The sequence below is a fragment of the Notechis scutatus genome, chromosome 2 (genome assembly GCF_049901735.1).
Source record: "Notechis scutatus isolate UNSWTSFEM ecotype Mainland chromosome 2, rNotScu1.2, whole genome shotgun sequence".
Taxonomy (NCBI): Eukaryota; Metazoa; Chordata; class Lepidosauria; order Squamata; family Elapidae; genus Notechis; species Notechis scutatus.
Genome location: NC_142010.1, coordinates 205,566,922 through 205,583,304, shown reverse-complemented (window position 1 = coordinate 205,583,304; position 16,383 = coordinate 205,566,922). Strand labels below are relative to the sequence as shown.

General features: G+C 39.5%; 1 protein-coding gene across 13 annotated transcripts in view; it reads right to left on the bottom strand.

Moving 5' to 3' along the window:
• NTRK2 (neurotrophic receptor tyrosine kinase 2) overlaps nucleotides 1-16,383 on the bottom strand; it is a 197,258-nt gene that overhangs the window by 148,995 nt on the left and 31,880 nt on the right. For all 13 annotated transcript variants that reach the window (XM_087957874.1, XM_087957872.1, XM_087957878.1 and 10 more), the window contains exon 6: nucleotides 15,075-15,232. In XM_087957874.1, the coding sequence (XP_087814000.1) occupies nucleotides 15,075-15,232 (158 nt within the window). The remainder of the gene's footprint in view (nucleotides 1-15,074; nucleotides 15,233-16,383) is intronic.

The following is a 16,383-nucleotide window of genomic DNA, read 5'->3' as shown; positions in this document are numbered from 1 at the left end:
TTCTTGTCTCTTCTAACAGGTTTTTGAAATTCCGTGTTAAGTTCCTTCTTGAAATCATGTCTTTCTTGCCTTTGTCTTCTCTTCTCTTTTGGGCAATATTCACTGTCTGTTCTGATATCTAGTTTGCTTTATTCTATTTTTGGGGTAATCTCATTTCACATTCATCCTCAAAAATGCCTTTGATTTAATTCCACAGTTCCTCTGGTTCCCTATCAATGAGTTCAAGACGTCAAAGCAGCACTGATGTTTTCTTTGATAACAGTTGGTATATCTCAAGATTGTACTGATAGCTGGTTGACTTTGTTCTTTTGCCTTTTTTGTTGGCTTGGGATTTGCACATAAATGGTTCACGATTTGTTTCTTCCCATTTTTTAGATTTCTTTAATCCAACCTTTATGATGTTTTATAAATAACTCAAGGCAGTGAACATATTTGATATTCCTTCCGCCTCCTATTTTCTCCATAACTATAATCATGTGAGTAGGTTGGACTGAGAGAGAATGATTGGTCCCAAGTCACCCAGCCAGCTCACATGTTATAATTTACCTCTTCCATTTCCTTGTGTTAATTATATATTAAATTGTACTTCTATATGCTATATCTGGTTAGGTCCATGTATACGTGTACTGTTTTGGATGTTTGAAGTATGTGATAGCAATGAAGAAACCATTACTTTGTCAAAAATGTATAAGCTGTTCTCCTGCTTTGTCTTTATTTTCTATGGCTTAGTCCAACTACATTTTTATCTTGCAATTCTCCAACCACAAGCAGCGTATCTCACTTGCATGTTTTGTCATACTTGAAATTCAAATCAAACTTGACTACAAAACTCATCAAGCTCCTTCACTTCTACATCAATGGTTAGAGCAAAACCATTCCTTCTTTATTTTTCATGCCTTGAATAGTAAGTAGCATAATATTCTGATTGGAAGTGCAAGTTCCAATCCTTTTTAATTTGTTGAAGCCTAAGATGACTGTATATGTTTATGTCTGTGTCTACACTTTAGCAATATTTTTAAAAGGTTGCATTTTAATTTAGAACTGTGTTATTAAAGTCTGGTTTGAGAACCTCTGGGGGTCCCTCAAGATTTACTCAGGGATCTGCAAAATCATTTTAATTTTTAATATGGTGAATATTGATAACAGTAACCCACACAAACAAAAGCTCTTTGGGAGGTTCTAAATTTGTAAAAGGGGAAAGAGTATTGAGAACAAAGTGTTTAAGAAATGTTCTAGAATTAGGTGGTAAATTGATGGATTATTGAATAAGTCAATCCATAACTCTCACTCCAGGGACAAATGACCTGATCCAAATCTTCCTGCTTTGGACACATTATGCTAAGACCCAGCTCTTTGGAAAAGGCTTTACTTCTGGGAAAGTAGAAGGAAAAAGAAGTGGATGACCAGTAGCAAGGTGGTGGATTCAATTAGGGTCTCACCACTGGAAGATTTCAAAAATGAGGTTAGAGATAGATCAACATGGAGAAAATCTATGCAGTTGGCAAAAGTTGAAAATGACTTGACGGCACATAATCAATCAAATGCATAATATAAAATAATAATTTTCACTTAATATTTTGTTTTTAAAATTCTGAGCTTGTTCAACTATGAAGATCATTTTTTGTAATTGATATTAAGCTGAGCACTGACTATTAGACTGCATTGCCTTTTGTGGCAGAATCTTTTCAAGGAAGTCCAGATGGGAAAGTTTCTGTGGGATCTTGCCACCTACTGGTAAGGAAAGAAATTATATGTCTCATTTATTATATTTACCTGAAATAAAAATGAAATTTTTCTTCCCAATCAGTATAATTTAAAATGAAATATTTTTTTCAGGCAATACATTAATAGAGACTTTTTAAAATTTAGATTCTTTTTGGCAGGAGGATATCTTGAATTTAAAGAAACCTTTCAGGTAAATATCTAGTTGTTAATCTGCCTGTTACATAAAAATCTTGGGTTTAAAATAATCCTATAAAAATCCAAATAATCCAAAAGCTTTAGAGCTATCTACAATTAAGGGAAACATTTCTGTGAAAGGGAAGGAGTAAATGCTCAAAAATGGATTGGAAAGGCATTGATAACTATAATTATTTCAATATGGACAATGAAGAGTTCTGTGCCATAACATATAACTTTTTTCATAGGCTGATATTCAAATTGTTCAGTATTGTTTCCCAGACTTGGAAAATGTATAGAACCATATTTTCATGACATATAGCATTACATCATGAAAAACTAGATGGGATTATGAATTCAAGTATCATGGATTTTATTTTTAAGCAATTTTGGAATATAGTGATTTTTTTAATTAAAATGTATAAAAATATAATCTCTATAACATGTGAACCATATGTAGTATATAAAACATATGGACAATATTACTGTCAATATTTCCAACAAATCAATGTTTGGCTTAAGTATATCCTTCAAAATTTTATTGTTACAATTCAAAATTTATTAAGGGAGTAGGTTAAACTGCTAGAGACAAAAAAAATATTTTGAAGTAATGTTCTTAACCCAACTGAAGTTTCTGAATGTACATGATAAAATAAGATCCCATTGGAATTAATTCCATTCTTGCAGCAAGACTTGCAGTCACATTTAAAAGAGTTATAATTCTGGCCTAAAGTAAATTATATTCTCACAGCATTGTGCAAATTGATAAATCTTCCATCCATTCAAAGACCTAACAGCCCCTCTATCTTCAGACCAGAGGGATTTTACATATCACTAGCTCCAGCCTGATCATTTTAATATTTAGTCAAGATAGCAAAGAGCAAAAGTTCATCTTCAGAAAATTATTTAGCAAAAATGAAGACAAGGCATCAATTAAGATTTCCAGAAGGCTTCTGTCAGAGAAGGAAGAAGTACAAGGAAGAAGTACTAGGAATGGGGAAAATATCTCATGCAAGAACTTGATTTCAGGGTTATTTTTAACAACAGTGGAATAATCTGCAACAAGAAGTTTTAAACATGGACTTCATTAAAATATAAATTTTTGAACAGGAAATACAGTTAGTCCTCAATTTATGAGTATTGTTGGGACCAGAATTTCCATTGCTAAGCAAGGTGGTAATTAAATGAGTTGATGACCTTGAAGCCTGCACGATCCCGGTCACTTCAGCAGGTGCCGCGCGGCACTATTCTGTGCCACGTAAAGCAGCTGTGCTTCAAATTCAGCAGATAAAGGTGAGTATGGGAGCCCAGGCAGGTGGGTGGGCCCAACAGCAGAGCCAGCAGAGCAGTGGAGAGAAACGGTTCGGTCTCCACTGCTCATCGCTCCTACCAGCTCTCCAGAACTGGGCAGAACCAGTCGAATACCATCACTGGATTGTTAAGCAAATCTCTGCAGTTGTTTAGTAAATCATTCGGTCATTAAACAAATCTGCCTTCCCCCGTTGACTCTGTCAGAAGCTGACTGGGAAGGTCACAAATGGTGATCACATGTCCCTGGGACATTGCAACTATCAAATATATGTGAGTTTCCAAGGACCCAAATTTTCATTGTATAACCGAAGGGATGCTGTAATATTGTAAGTGTGAGGACGACTTGTAAGCCACTGATATCTGTGCGGTTGCAACTCTAAGCAGTCACTAAATTAATAGTTCTAAGTTCAGAACTCCTGTACTGAAAAGGATTTGTCCAAACTATAATCTTTTTGATCAGGATATAGATACATAAATATCCATATTTCTGCTACACAGACACATAAATACACATCATGCTATTTTCATTTGGCGTAAACAACAGTATGCGAAAGAAAGCAAAGCAGTAAGAAACTGTAAGCCACAGAAATTGCCATATTTTTTCAATGACTTCTTGAAAACAAAAACCTAGTTTACGCACTCTGCTTGGCACAAAACCACACTGTACTTCCCAAAATTTTGCTCAGTGTGACCTCATCCACAGTTTCAATCAGAATTCTGTCAAACATCTTCTCAGACATACTTAACAATCTAGTCTCCCTGTAATTGCTACATTCATTTTTGTTAGCTTTCCTTTTGTATAAAGGAATAATAACAGCATTCTTCCAATTGTTAAGCCTAGATGCAGTTTTTCACATACATGTTAAGCAAGATAAACACAGCCGCTCCACAGACAAATTGCATTCATAGGTGGACATTTCTCCAATTATATAATCTACTCCTGAGTTTTAACTGTTATCAACATTCTCACAGCAATTATGACTTTTTTTGTCTATTTATCTTGGGTATTAACGGTTATAGTGCTTTTAACAGATTAACAGAGTTGGAAGGGACCTTGTAGGCCATCTAGTCCAATCCCCCACCCAAGCAGGAGACCCTAAACCACTTCTGACCGATGGCAATCTAGTCTCTTCTTTAAAGCCTCCAGGGATGAAGCTCCCACAACTTCCGAAAGCAACTTCTGTTCCATGTGTTGACGGTTCTCCTGGTCAGAAAATTTCTCCTTATTTCCAGATTGGATCTCCCTCCTTGTTCAGTTTCCATCCATTCTTGTCTTTTTAGCAACTTTACTACGCTTGTGGCCAAGAAGGCAACTCATTTTTTGGCATTTTGCTATCATCTCCTTATAAACTATAAATAAAAATTACTTATTCCAGGATTCCCTCCTTCTAATTTAATCTCATATCATTTCATCAGTTTTATTTTCCATTCCCATCTTCTTCTGATCCACTTCATTTTGGTCTCTTAAAACTTTACCATTCCTTGCTCTCTGCACCTCACTTTTTGTCTTTTTTACATATTATACCATAACTTTTTTTCTCATGTGGTAACTTTTGCTTTCATATTTACAAAGCATTTTTCCATACTTTCCATTAGTCTAATTTCTCAGTCGTATGGGGTAGGTGAATAAGTTGGACGAAGGCAGGCACAGACTGTGCATGAACCAGGTGAAACCAGGAGAGGGCTCGGGAAAGTTGACATACATACAGTACATATATCATACATATGAGATTAGCAGTGATATAAATAAATAAATCAGAAATGTAACTACTGCAGCAATATTGATTTTTAAAAGTGAAGCCAAATTCTAATCTGTAAAAAAACATTGTTTAATATCTCTTGAGATAAACTTTCTCAGTAAACAATCAGATAAAAAGAAATCTGTTTCCACAAAACAAAATAAAAAAACTAGAAGAATCATATTAAATACTAAACAGAAAAACAGAAGTCTGTTTTACAGAGCTAGTGAATAGCAAGCCTCATTTGCCTGTCCTCAGATAACATATACTAAGTCAAGATTTGTTTAACTACAGTTTATTAATTAAAGCCCATTTGTATGTAATGACTCAATACAATAAATCACGTTTTACAAATCACAATAGCTGGATTTTATATATTAAACTTCTGCAACTAATCACAGATTGACTTAGATCATGATATGAACATATTTCCAGGCTAAAAACTATACTCCAACATTATTGGATCGGAGTCAGGATGAAAACTGAATGTAATTTACATTAAAATTAAAAAATAGTTAATTTGATTATATTTCTTGTCGTGTATCTGATCATTTTTACTTCCTGTCATATTCCAGTTTGGTGACAATTTAGAAATCTCTGAGGATTACATATGACATTGAGGCTCAGGGCCTCTCATTCAGTATGGTCCATGAACCCAGGAACTCTCATATAAACATGCGTGTGATTGTCGTTTAAATTTTCCATGCTCCTCAGTTAAACTTCTTTGTTCTTACTTTTCTCTTAAGCAAAATAATTAGAAGCACTGGTTTTAAATACTGTTTAAATTTGGGCAGGAGCGGGGTTTGTTTAGATGTCTAATATGGATAATTTGATTATAGCAGGTCTGTGTAGTGAAGTTATGACAACTAAAATATCTCTGTCTTATAAAGTGTTCCCAAGCAAGAGCATCATAAGATGAAAAGCTTGTCCTTGTATATTTGCACTTTTATAAACAAAGCCATTGGCAGCTGCAATTGTAACGGATTCCCATGGGAAACAAAGATACAAAATTAAAAGAAAGAAAATACTAAAGAGTAAAATATTCATAATACTACAAGTTAATATTTGTACACTGAGATATACCTAATCTAAATTTATATCCCTCCCAATTATAAACCTTACATAAATCTCTCTAAATAAACTCTATTGTCTCTCACATAATAGGTGAGGGGTCTGAGCCTGTGAGGGAGAATGGCTAGTTTTGCCTTTAGACATGGCAAATGTGAAATTGTCCAGGAATGTCTATATGAATAGCACAGTATCCATCCTTAGTATCTTTTCTCAAACCTATAGGTAGGTTGGTAGGTAGGTAGGTAGGTCAACACATGACTACAACTATATTAGCTCTTCAAAACAAAAATAGAAGAAAATCTCTAAGGCAGGGGTGTCCAACCTTGGTAACCTTAAGCCTGGAGGACTTCAACTCCCAGAATTCCCCAGCCAGCTTTGCTGGCTGGGGAATTCTGGGAGTTGAAGTCCTCCAGGCTTAAGGTTACCAAGGTTGGACACCCCTGCTCTAAGGAGTAAACATGAAAGTAATATGCCTAGCTTAAGTAAATCAGCATTTCTTGATGTTGATATTTCAACAGCAAAGAGTAGTACAGTCCGCACCACAATGTCAGCGATGGGATCAATGTTTATTCCTTGCATTAGGAATCAGTATAATTTGATTTCCAGACATCCAAAACAATCCAGAAATCCTGAACAATGGTCTGACCCTATGTAAAATTTATCTGTACTATTGGATTACACCATAAAGAATCATAAAGAATGACAGCTTGCAATCTGCCCTAAGTACTAGTCTTTGTAGAAGAGATTTCATAGCTATTGAGAGATTCCCCTCAACTTAAAACAGCATTCTACATACATAGGAATAAAACTGCCAGAAATATCACCAAAGCCACCAAATATATTTCAACAGTGTGCCCAAATATTGTTTTCTATGACAATTTTTCTATTCATGCTGAATGATATTGTGCTTAATTTGAAAATACTCGTTTATATCCTTATTTTAAAGTTGTTGTTTTTGGTACTGAAATAAACAGATTACCATTTTTTCAAATTATAGTTATATATGTTTTAAGGAATATATTATCAAAATTACTGCAGGAATACATTTCAACAGAAGCCTCAAAACTGATTTCATCTGTCACTCCAACCTTGACCATAATACCATATGGCTAAATAATTCTAATCTGACTATTGCCAAGAAGCAGAGATAAAACAGAAATTTCTTACCAAACAAGTAAAAATGCAGAATGCAAAACACTGTGGAGGGGGATGAAAGCCAAATGCTTTGGTGCATCTGGTATTTTTTAGGCAATAAAATGCTATCATGGTTAACCTAAGCTATCCCAGTAATTAAAAGCACCACAGGAATCGTTGGTTATACAAAGACTTTATCTAGAAATCTTGTAATAAAGACTAAAAATAGTCTCATTTCAAACAGGCAGATGTTAGAGAAATTTCCTTATGGATTTTTGTCTTTCAAAGCTTGTAAGGCTTAGGTTTTAATGTTTGCCAATTGCATTGATCCACAGAATTATTAAATAACTGTGTTTTCCTTCTACCCTGTGCCAAACTCACATCTTTTAAAAAGGTACTTCAGACAATATTGCAGACCATCAAAACAAATTACACCCTACTAAATGCATCTCTTAAATTTTAGGCTCAGAAGCAAAGAGAAACATAAAAAATATAGTGTCATTCATTTTAAAAGGGTAATAAAGCTTAAAATTTTTCAAGATGATGCCTCAAAATGAAATTCTACACAATGCTGCTCCAATATACAATATAAATACCCTCTCAATTATTTTAATAAGAAAAAGTAACAAATAGAAGAAAAAAGAAGGTGCAAGTATAAACGGATAGCTGCATTCCTGTCAAACAGTCAACTAGTGGTCAAAATAGGGAGTGCCCTATCAAATCCTGTACCTGTTAACAGTGGAGTCCTCCAAGGCAGCATTTTAGGACCACCACTCTTTATACTTTACATAAATGACCTCTGCAATCATATTAGAAGCAATTGCGTTCTCTTCGCTGATGATGTAAAACTACTCAACACCACCGACAACACTGCTACCCTTCAGTGTTAGAATGGTCAAACAAGTGGCAACTTCTAATGTCAACCAATAAATACTCTGTCTTACACATTGGCAAAAAAAAAAAACAGAATATAAAATGGACACAAAGCTGGATGGACACAACCTTGTAGACGACCCTCACTCTGTCAAGGACCTTGGAATATTCATCTCTAATTATCTAAGTGCCAGAGCCCACTGTAACAACATTGTCAAAAGAGCATTAAGAGTTGTTAATCTAATATGGCATAGCTTCTTCTCTGGTAATATTGTACTGCTAACTAGAGCATACAAAACATTTGCTAGACCAATTCTCAAATACAGCTCATGTGTCTGGAACCCGCACTGCATATCGGACATTAATACAACTGAGAGAGTTCAGAGATATTTCACAAGAAGAGTCCTCCTCGCAACAGAATACCTTATACCACCAGACTTGAACTTTTGGGCTTAGACAACTTAGAACTACATCGCCTTCGGTCTGACCTAAGCATAGTACATAAAATTATCTGCTATAATGTCCTACTTGTCAATGACTACTTCAGCTTCAACCACAACAATACACAAGCACACAATAGATAAAAACTTAAGGTAAACCGCTCCAAACTCAATTGCAGAAAATACGACTTCAGCAACAGAGTTGTCAATGCCTGGAATGCACTACCTGACTCTGTGGTTTGTTCCCCAAACCCCCAAAACGTTAACCTTAGACTGTCTACTGTTGACCTCACCCCATTCCTAGGAAGTCTGTAAGGGGCGTGCATAAGTGCACCAAGGTGCCTACCATCCCTGTCCTAATGTCTCCTTTTATTCGGACCCATTTCATGTAATCATAATCATGTTCTAATTATATCTGTTATCTAATACATACTTGACAAATACATAAATAAAAAATAAAATGAAAAAGTCTACTGACACAAACTATTAATGCAAGGAAAGGAAAACAAGAAACAGAATACCAAGCACCACAAACAAGCCTGCAAATGACCTCATGGCATTCAAGATTTTTCCATTTTTACAGCATAAACCACAGAAAGCACAAGGAATAAATGTATTAGTGCTACATTTTCCTTCCACTAATAGAAATACATTTTATGCATTTTGTCAATTTCTACCTCCCACCATAATCTCCAAAATAGCCACCAACTCATTGTTTGGAATGGTCAGCAGTTTTCCAGCATATATTTTTATGGAAATGCAACAGAGAGAAGAATCAGTGAAAATTGTCTCTCTTTCTGCCAACAGGAACTTTCCATGAATTGAACGACAACATAATCCATTAAATATCAGATTATTTGCTCAGATAAAGGGGCGTTGGTAGACTTACCAATGAACGCCCTTTCTAGACACGCTGCGATAGAGTCCAGCATTGGGTATAACTCCACCCTCTTATGACATGAGCTGAGTCTGCCACTATAAAAGGTTCGCCTCTGCTGAGAGCCCCAGCTTTTCTGGCAAAGTATCTTGACAGACTAGTATTGTCTCTGGAATATAAACAAATAGAATGAGCGTACAACTGCCCCCCTACCCGAGAATACTAGACCAGATGGCCATAGGGTGGGGCTGGACTCTATTGCAGCGTGTCTAGAAAGGGTGTTCACTGGTAAGTCTACCAAAGCCCCTTATCTGTCACGCTGCTCTAGAGTCTAGCACTGGGACATACCAAAGCCTGCATGCCCAAGGGAGGGACTCGGCTGGTCCTCTTAATTCAACCCAGGAACCACCCGCTGGAGTACCCTTCATCCAAATGCAGCCTGTGCAGATACAAAGGAGTCCAGCCGGTAATGTCGGATGAACAGGGAAGGCGAGGTCTATGTTGCAGCTCTACAAATTTCTCCGATCGGAGCCTGCATGGCCCAAGCTGCTGAAGCCGCTGCGCTCCGGGTAGAGTGTACAGTCAGTTTCTTGGGAGCTGGCAAGCCAAGAGTTTCATATGCAGTACAAATGCATGCTCTGATCCACCTACTCAACATGGGAGATGAGGCCTTAGACCCCAAGGAGACAGTTTGAAAGACACAAACATTGACTCAATTTTGCGAAAAGGTGCAGTTCATTTGATATAAATCCTGAGTGCCCTTTTCATGTCCAATGTGTGCCACTGACGTTCCAATACATGTTGGGGTTTGTGACAAAAGTCAGGGAGGACAATGTCTTGAGCTCTGTGAAACCAAGAGTTAATTTTTTGTACAAATGAAGGGTCCAGGCGCAAAACCACCCGGTTGTCATGAAACATACACAAATCTGGCCTTACTGAAAGGGCAGCTAATTCAGACACCCCCCTGGCTGATGTAATAGCCATCAAGAAGGATAACTTCAGAGTTAAAATACAGAGGCCTACCATTCGTAAAGGCTCAAAAGGAGGGCCCGAGAGAGCTTGGAGAACCTTAGGCAAGTCCCATGCACATACCTATGCACAATGGGTGGTCACAGATTTGAGGCTTCCCTCAGAAATCTATGGATCGAAGGGTGGTGGGAGAGGGATGTGTACCTGTCCCATGAAATTACTGAAGCTAATGCCACCACCTGCCTGAGGAGAGTGTTAAGCGTGAGGCCCTTGTCCAGCCCGTCCTGGAGAAACTGAAGGATCTCCGGAACAGATGCTGAAGAAGGGTTAAGGGCTCTCTCCGAGCACCAGTCACTGAATTTCCTCCAGGTGGCATCGTAAAGTCAGGTTGTAGACTTTTTACGTGAAGCCTGTATTGTGTTAATTACACTATCTGAAAGGTTGGCCTCCTTCAACAACTTCCACTCAACTGCCAAGCGGTCAACTGGAACCATTGGGGTTCCGGATGCAGAAGGGCCCCCTGACTGAGAGAGATCCAAGAGGCCGGGATTTTCCAAGGCCTCTGAACAGACAGGTTCACCAGGTCCACAAACCAGGGTCTCCTGGGCCAATATGGGGCCAGCAGAATCAGCTCTGCCTTTTCCTCCAAAATCTTCCAGATGACTGCCGGGATGATTGGAGGGGGGGGCGTAGACGAGACCTTGGGGCCATCTGCTCCAAAGTGCATTGGTCCCCTCCTCTCCCTGGGTTGGGAACCTGGAAAAAAACCTGTTTACCTGTGCATTCTGGGGAGTGGCAAAGAGATCCACCTCTACAGTACCAAAAATGTGGGACAACAGGCGAGGATGGAGTCTCCATTCCGAGTGGTCAACTTGAGATCGACTCAACCAGTCTGCTTGGGAGTTGTCGACGCCTGAAATATGGTCCAACCTGAGAGACAAGAGGTTCCTCTCTGCCCATCTCCCCAGATGTTCTGCCTCGCGCATCAAACCCCTGGATCTGGTCCCTCCTTGCCTGTTGACATGAGCCTTGACTGCTATATTGTCTGTCATGACTAACACATGGGACCCTGACACTAGGTTCTGGAAACTTCTCAGGGCGAGAAAAATAGCCCTGAGCTCCAGGAGGTTGATGGGAATGGACCTGTCTAAAGACAGCCAGTGTGCTTGGGCCATCTGGCCCTGGGTATGTGCTCCCCAGCCAAGAAGGCTGGCATCTGTGGTCACTACAATTCTGTCCCTCACCATAAAGGGATGACCCTTTGTGATGGCCTGGGACTGCCACTATCGAAAGGACCGAAGCACCCATGGAGAAAGCAGCACCCTGCGGGCAGAATGACTGATCCCCTCTCTTTGGAAGGGGAGGAGGAACCACTGCAAGGTGCGTGCATTTACGCATGCCCATGGCACAACTTCGATGCAGGAGATCATCTTCCCAAGCAACTGGGACAGGAGGGAGAGTGGAACGGAGTGACTTAGTCGAATTCTGTTGATCAACTCTTTGATGCTGTCCTGTTGGTCCTGTGAAAGGAAGACTTTGCAGCTGACTGTGTCGATGATGACCCTGAAGTGCAACAGTCGGGTCATTGGAGAAAGATGGCTCTTGATCAGTTTGATGGAGAAACCATGTTCCTGCAACACCTGCATCATGATTTTAAGATCTCGTTTGGCCATCTGGACGGAGGTAAATTGAATCAGAATATCATCCAGGTAGCTTTGGACCCTCACAGGTAGGGCTCGGAGGAGGGCTGCCAATGCTGCCAGGACCTTAGTAAAAACCCTTGGTGCCGATGAAAGGCCAAATGGTAGGGCCCGGTATTGGTAGTGCTCACTGCAATAAGAAAAACGGAGGAACTGGCGATGGGGAGGCCAAATTGGGATATGGAGGTAAGACTCCGTGAGGTCTATGGAAGAGAGGAGGTTGCCCTCTCGAACACTCTGAAGAATAGAATGTAGAGTCTGCATCTTAAAATGCCTGTATAGGATGAATTTGTTCAAGAGCTTGAGATCAAGGATTGCTCTCCACCACCCACCCCCCCCGAGGCCTTCGGGATAACAAAGGTGGGAGTAGAAGCCCAACCCCCGCTGATCCCATGGAACTCTTTCTATGACTCTGATGTCCATCAGGTGATGGATAGCTGAGTCCATCAGGGCCCGTTTAGATGTGTCACAAGAGGTAGGACACCTGACAAAAAACGATGGAGGGGGGTGAGAGAAATTCGAGTTGAAGGCTCAATGATATTGTACTGATGACCCAGGCATCGTTAGTTGATTCCTCCCATCTGGATTTAAAAAAGGTCAAATGACCTCCAATGGGAAGGGAGTGGATGCAGTTACTTAGAGCGCCTGAATGAATGACCTCCTTCCCCTCGAAAGGGCCGCTTACCCGAGAATTGTTGTTGTTTGGGTTGGCAGTCCTGCTGTTGTTCCCAATGAGAGGGATACGTTGTCTGGTTGCGACTGAAGCAAGGGGTGTTGACTGGCCTGAAGGTTTGCATTCCGGGGTATGTGGTGCGTCGAAAATCTGACCCCTTGGAGGAAGTAGACAGCACCTTTCTCTTGTCTCCTGTTTCTACCATGTACGGCTCTAAGGCTGCTCCAAAGAGGTTTTCTCCTGAGCAAGGGACTGCCGCCAACTTCCACTTACGCTTGGAGTTGGTCTGCCAGTTGCGCATCCACAGCAGGCGCCTGGCAGACACGGAAGAGGCCACTGCCTTTGTGGCGAATTTGGCGGAGCTTAAAGTGGTGTCGGCGGTGAACTCGTCTGCCACTATTATTTTGTTGAGGTCTTGGTGGGACCTAACATCGGCAATGAGAACTCTGTCCTGAAGTTGATGCATCCAGTGAATAGACAACCTGGTAAAAAATGAGGCTGCGGTGGAAGCTTTCACGGCCCAAGCTGTGGCCTGGTGTGTGCGCTTCAGAGTTTGTTCCAATGTTTTGTCCTCCGGTTGTAAAACATCCTCCAGTTCCGTAGGGGTACCTACCACCGGGGAATCTACTGCTGGGAGAGCTAATGCATTAGCCAAGGCGGGACCTACATTAAAGAACCTCTTGTCCTGGGAAGAAGGGCGAGGCTCTGACAGGGGGATCTCACACTGGTCCTTTACTACATCCAAGAACAACAAGGGGATGGGAGAACCTCATTTTGGACCACTGGTTTCTCTAAAGCCTCATGTCTTCTCTTTTCTGCCCTAAGTTCAGACTTGGAGGCCTTCTTGGGGGCTAGGGCCCTGGCCTTGATCTTTGCTGCGGCTTCCCTGTTGGCTGAAGGGCCTCGTTGTTGTTTTCTTTTCATAACCCTTTTGGGGGCTTGAGAGGTCTGAATGCTCTGCATGCCTGATGGTCCTGGCTGAACCCAATCTATTTCCATTGCTCAAGGAAGAAACACTGGAGGTGCTGTCAGCTCCTCCTGATGGTGTTTTCCGAGCTAAATGGCCAAGAGAGAGATAGGATCACTGCCTCGGGGCCCACTAAAAAATGGCGCCCGGAGGAACTCGATCATAAAATGGCCACCAGCCATGAGGTGAGGGGCCTTGAGGCCTTCGATGATCCTGTTGCACCTTTGAATCCCTGGGGCTTCGTGCTGTGGCCTTTGTTTGGCAATTTATAATGGCCAGATTAATATCTTCGCAGAAGGAAGATTGCCCCTCCAATCGATGCAGCAGTAGAAGGGAGGTTGGTTGGGATCAGGCCTAATCACTGCAGACCAGGAGGGCAGCTATTGTACAACTTTGATAGTTTATGGCCTAATAAATCTTCCAGAAGACTTGTGCAACCTCGGGAGGTTTTTACAAGCCATGCGGCCCAGGGAAAAGCTGCATAAGAGGCTGTTCTGATGTTAATTAGCCTCTAGCAAGTCTGAGGGAGGTTCTGCGGAGTTTTGGCCGGTCGTACTTACTGTCTGCGTGTCAGTGCCTTGCTGAGGCAGCTGCAACTGGAGGAGAGCAGATCCCCACTCTCCTCGTGAGCAAAGCTCTACCAGAGCCCTGAGAGCTTCTCTCGATCTTGATTATTCTTTTTTCTTTTTTTCAATGCTTTTGGAATGCTAATTAACTCAGAGACAATAGCTCATATGTCCAAGAACTGAGTCGAAAAGCTGGGACTCTCAGCAGAGGCGAACCTTTTATAGTGGCAGACTCAGCTCACATCATAAGAGGGCGGAGTTATACCCAATACTGGACTCTAGAGCTACATGACAGAGAATAGCTTATTTTATTCTAGATGCAAGTGAAAATTTTGTGATATTTGAAATGTTTAAAATTATGGTTTTTTTAAAGCAAAACTTTCTGAAGTGGAAACAGATCCTGAGTTCATTCAACCTACAATTATCTGTTTCAGTTTTAACCAACAGTTTTATTTATAGAATAACAGGACATGAACAGTTTTCAATGTTCTTATAATAGAAACAACACTTCATTAGATAAACTAGAAATACTGTAAGAGTACATTTTGGAAGAAAATATGTGTATCACCAAAATGAATTTGAAAAATTATAAAAGTCAGAGAATTATTTCAGGTAGATAATCAAGCAATAACTTAAATCCTATTAATCATGATTCAATTTAAGCACCCTGCATATGACCTTTACCTATCTCCCAATCAAAACTAAAACCTGTTTTTAAAATAAAAAAATCCATTTATATCTCTGAGATTCTACCAAAATTAATGAGTTTAAACAGAGGCAGAGCTTAACCTGTTGTACTCCATTTTTAACAGCCTTAAATGTAGGCATTAAATTATTTTCATAAAAGTGCATTACCACAATATGGGACTGGCTTTTCCAGCAGAGATATCTTCTGGTTGTAGTCATTTATGCAGTAAAAATCCTGAGTTTCTGCTTTTGGAAACTTGATCTCTTGGAATACTTTGATCCACATAATATCACAGGAACACTTGAAAGGGTTGCCATCTAAAATCCTACAACAAAAAAGTTAAATTTGTATCAAGATTTTTAAGAAAAAATCTCCCAAATAATAGTTGACAAATCAAATAAAATAAGACTAGATAAGTCTAAATAGTGACAAAAACAGCAGATAAAAAGCATATTGAATCACACTTGTCTCTGATCTGGTCTACAATTAGGATAAGAGAAAACACTTTTCATTCCTGTGTAAATAATTTATTTATTTTTCCACTGATTCATATGTGGATATTTAAATATAATACAGGCATTTGCATGGTGGCTCCTGAGCTTTAGTATACTAGTCAGCTGTCTAAATATTAATAAAATAGTACTTACATAGATCTCACAACATTCATTGGATCAGAATATATTCCCCTTTTGCATCTATTGTGAAAGGGAATGTCTCTTCTAAAATGAGGTTCCAAACTCTCTTTGTTTGATTTTGCCCAAAATAGTTCTAATCCATTTATCTAGTTTAATCTACAATCTGATCCCCTTTGGATGTGTTAGGACTACAATTCCTAAAATTCTTAGCCAGTGTTGCTAGTTTAGACACATTTGGAGAGAAGCAGGGTTAGGGTTAAAGTTGCAGCTCAAAAATCTGGTCTTGACTAGGAAGAAAAGAATGCCATTTTCTTCAATTCAGTAGAAAAAAAAATTATACTGGACCATGAACAAGAATCATATTTAATTCTCAGTATACAGTGTCCCATAATACAGTTTTAGATGTTTTCTATTATTGTGGATAAACTGAGCTCCCCCTTATGGTCAAACATCACAGAAATATATTTCAAGCAAAAGATGCAAAGGCTTGAAAAAGAAATCATCTATGACACCCTTGGAACAAATGCAAAAATGGCTTAACTAACATTTAAGACAACAACAACACATACTGGGCTCTAAGGCTTAGAAGAACATATAAGCTCACACTGAGGAATTAAAATGGAATCTTTATTACCCACTTAAAATTAGCACCTCCAGGAAAGCCTGTTTAATTAGGTACTTAAAGTATTTCTTGTACTTAATATATAAAGAAGCTAGAATAAAAAAGAAACAGCAAAAAGTCCAGATGTCTGGCTCATGCAAGGAGCATTATCTCAGCTTTGCTCATAAAAGCAAAACCTATATTTCATGAGCTAATTCATTGATGTACCACTTGTTGCCC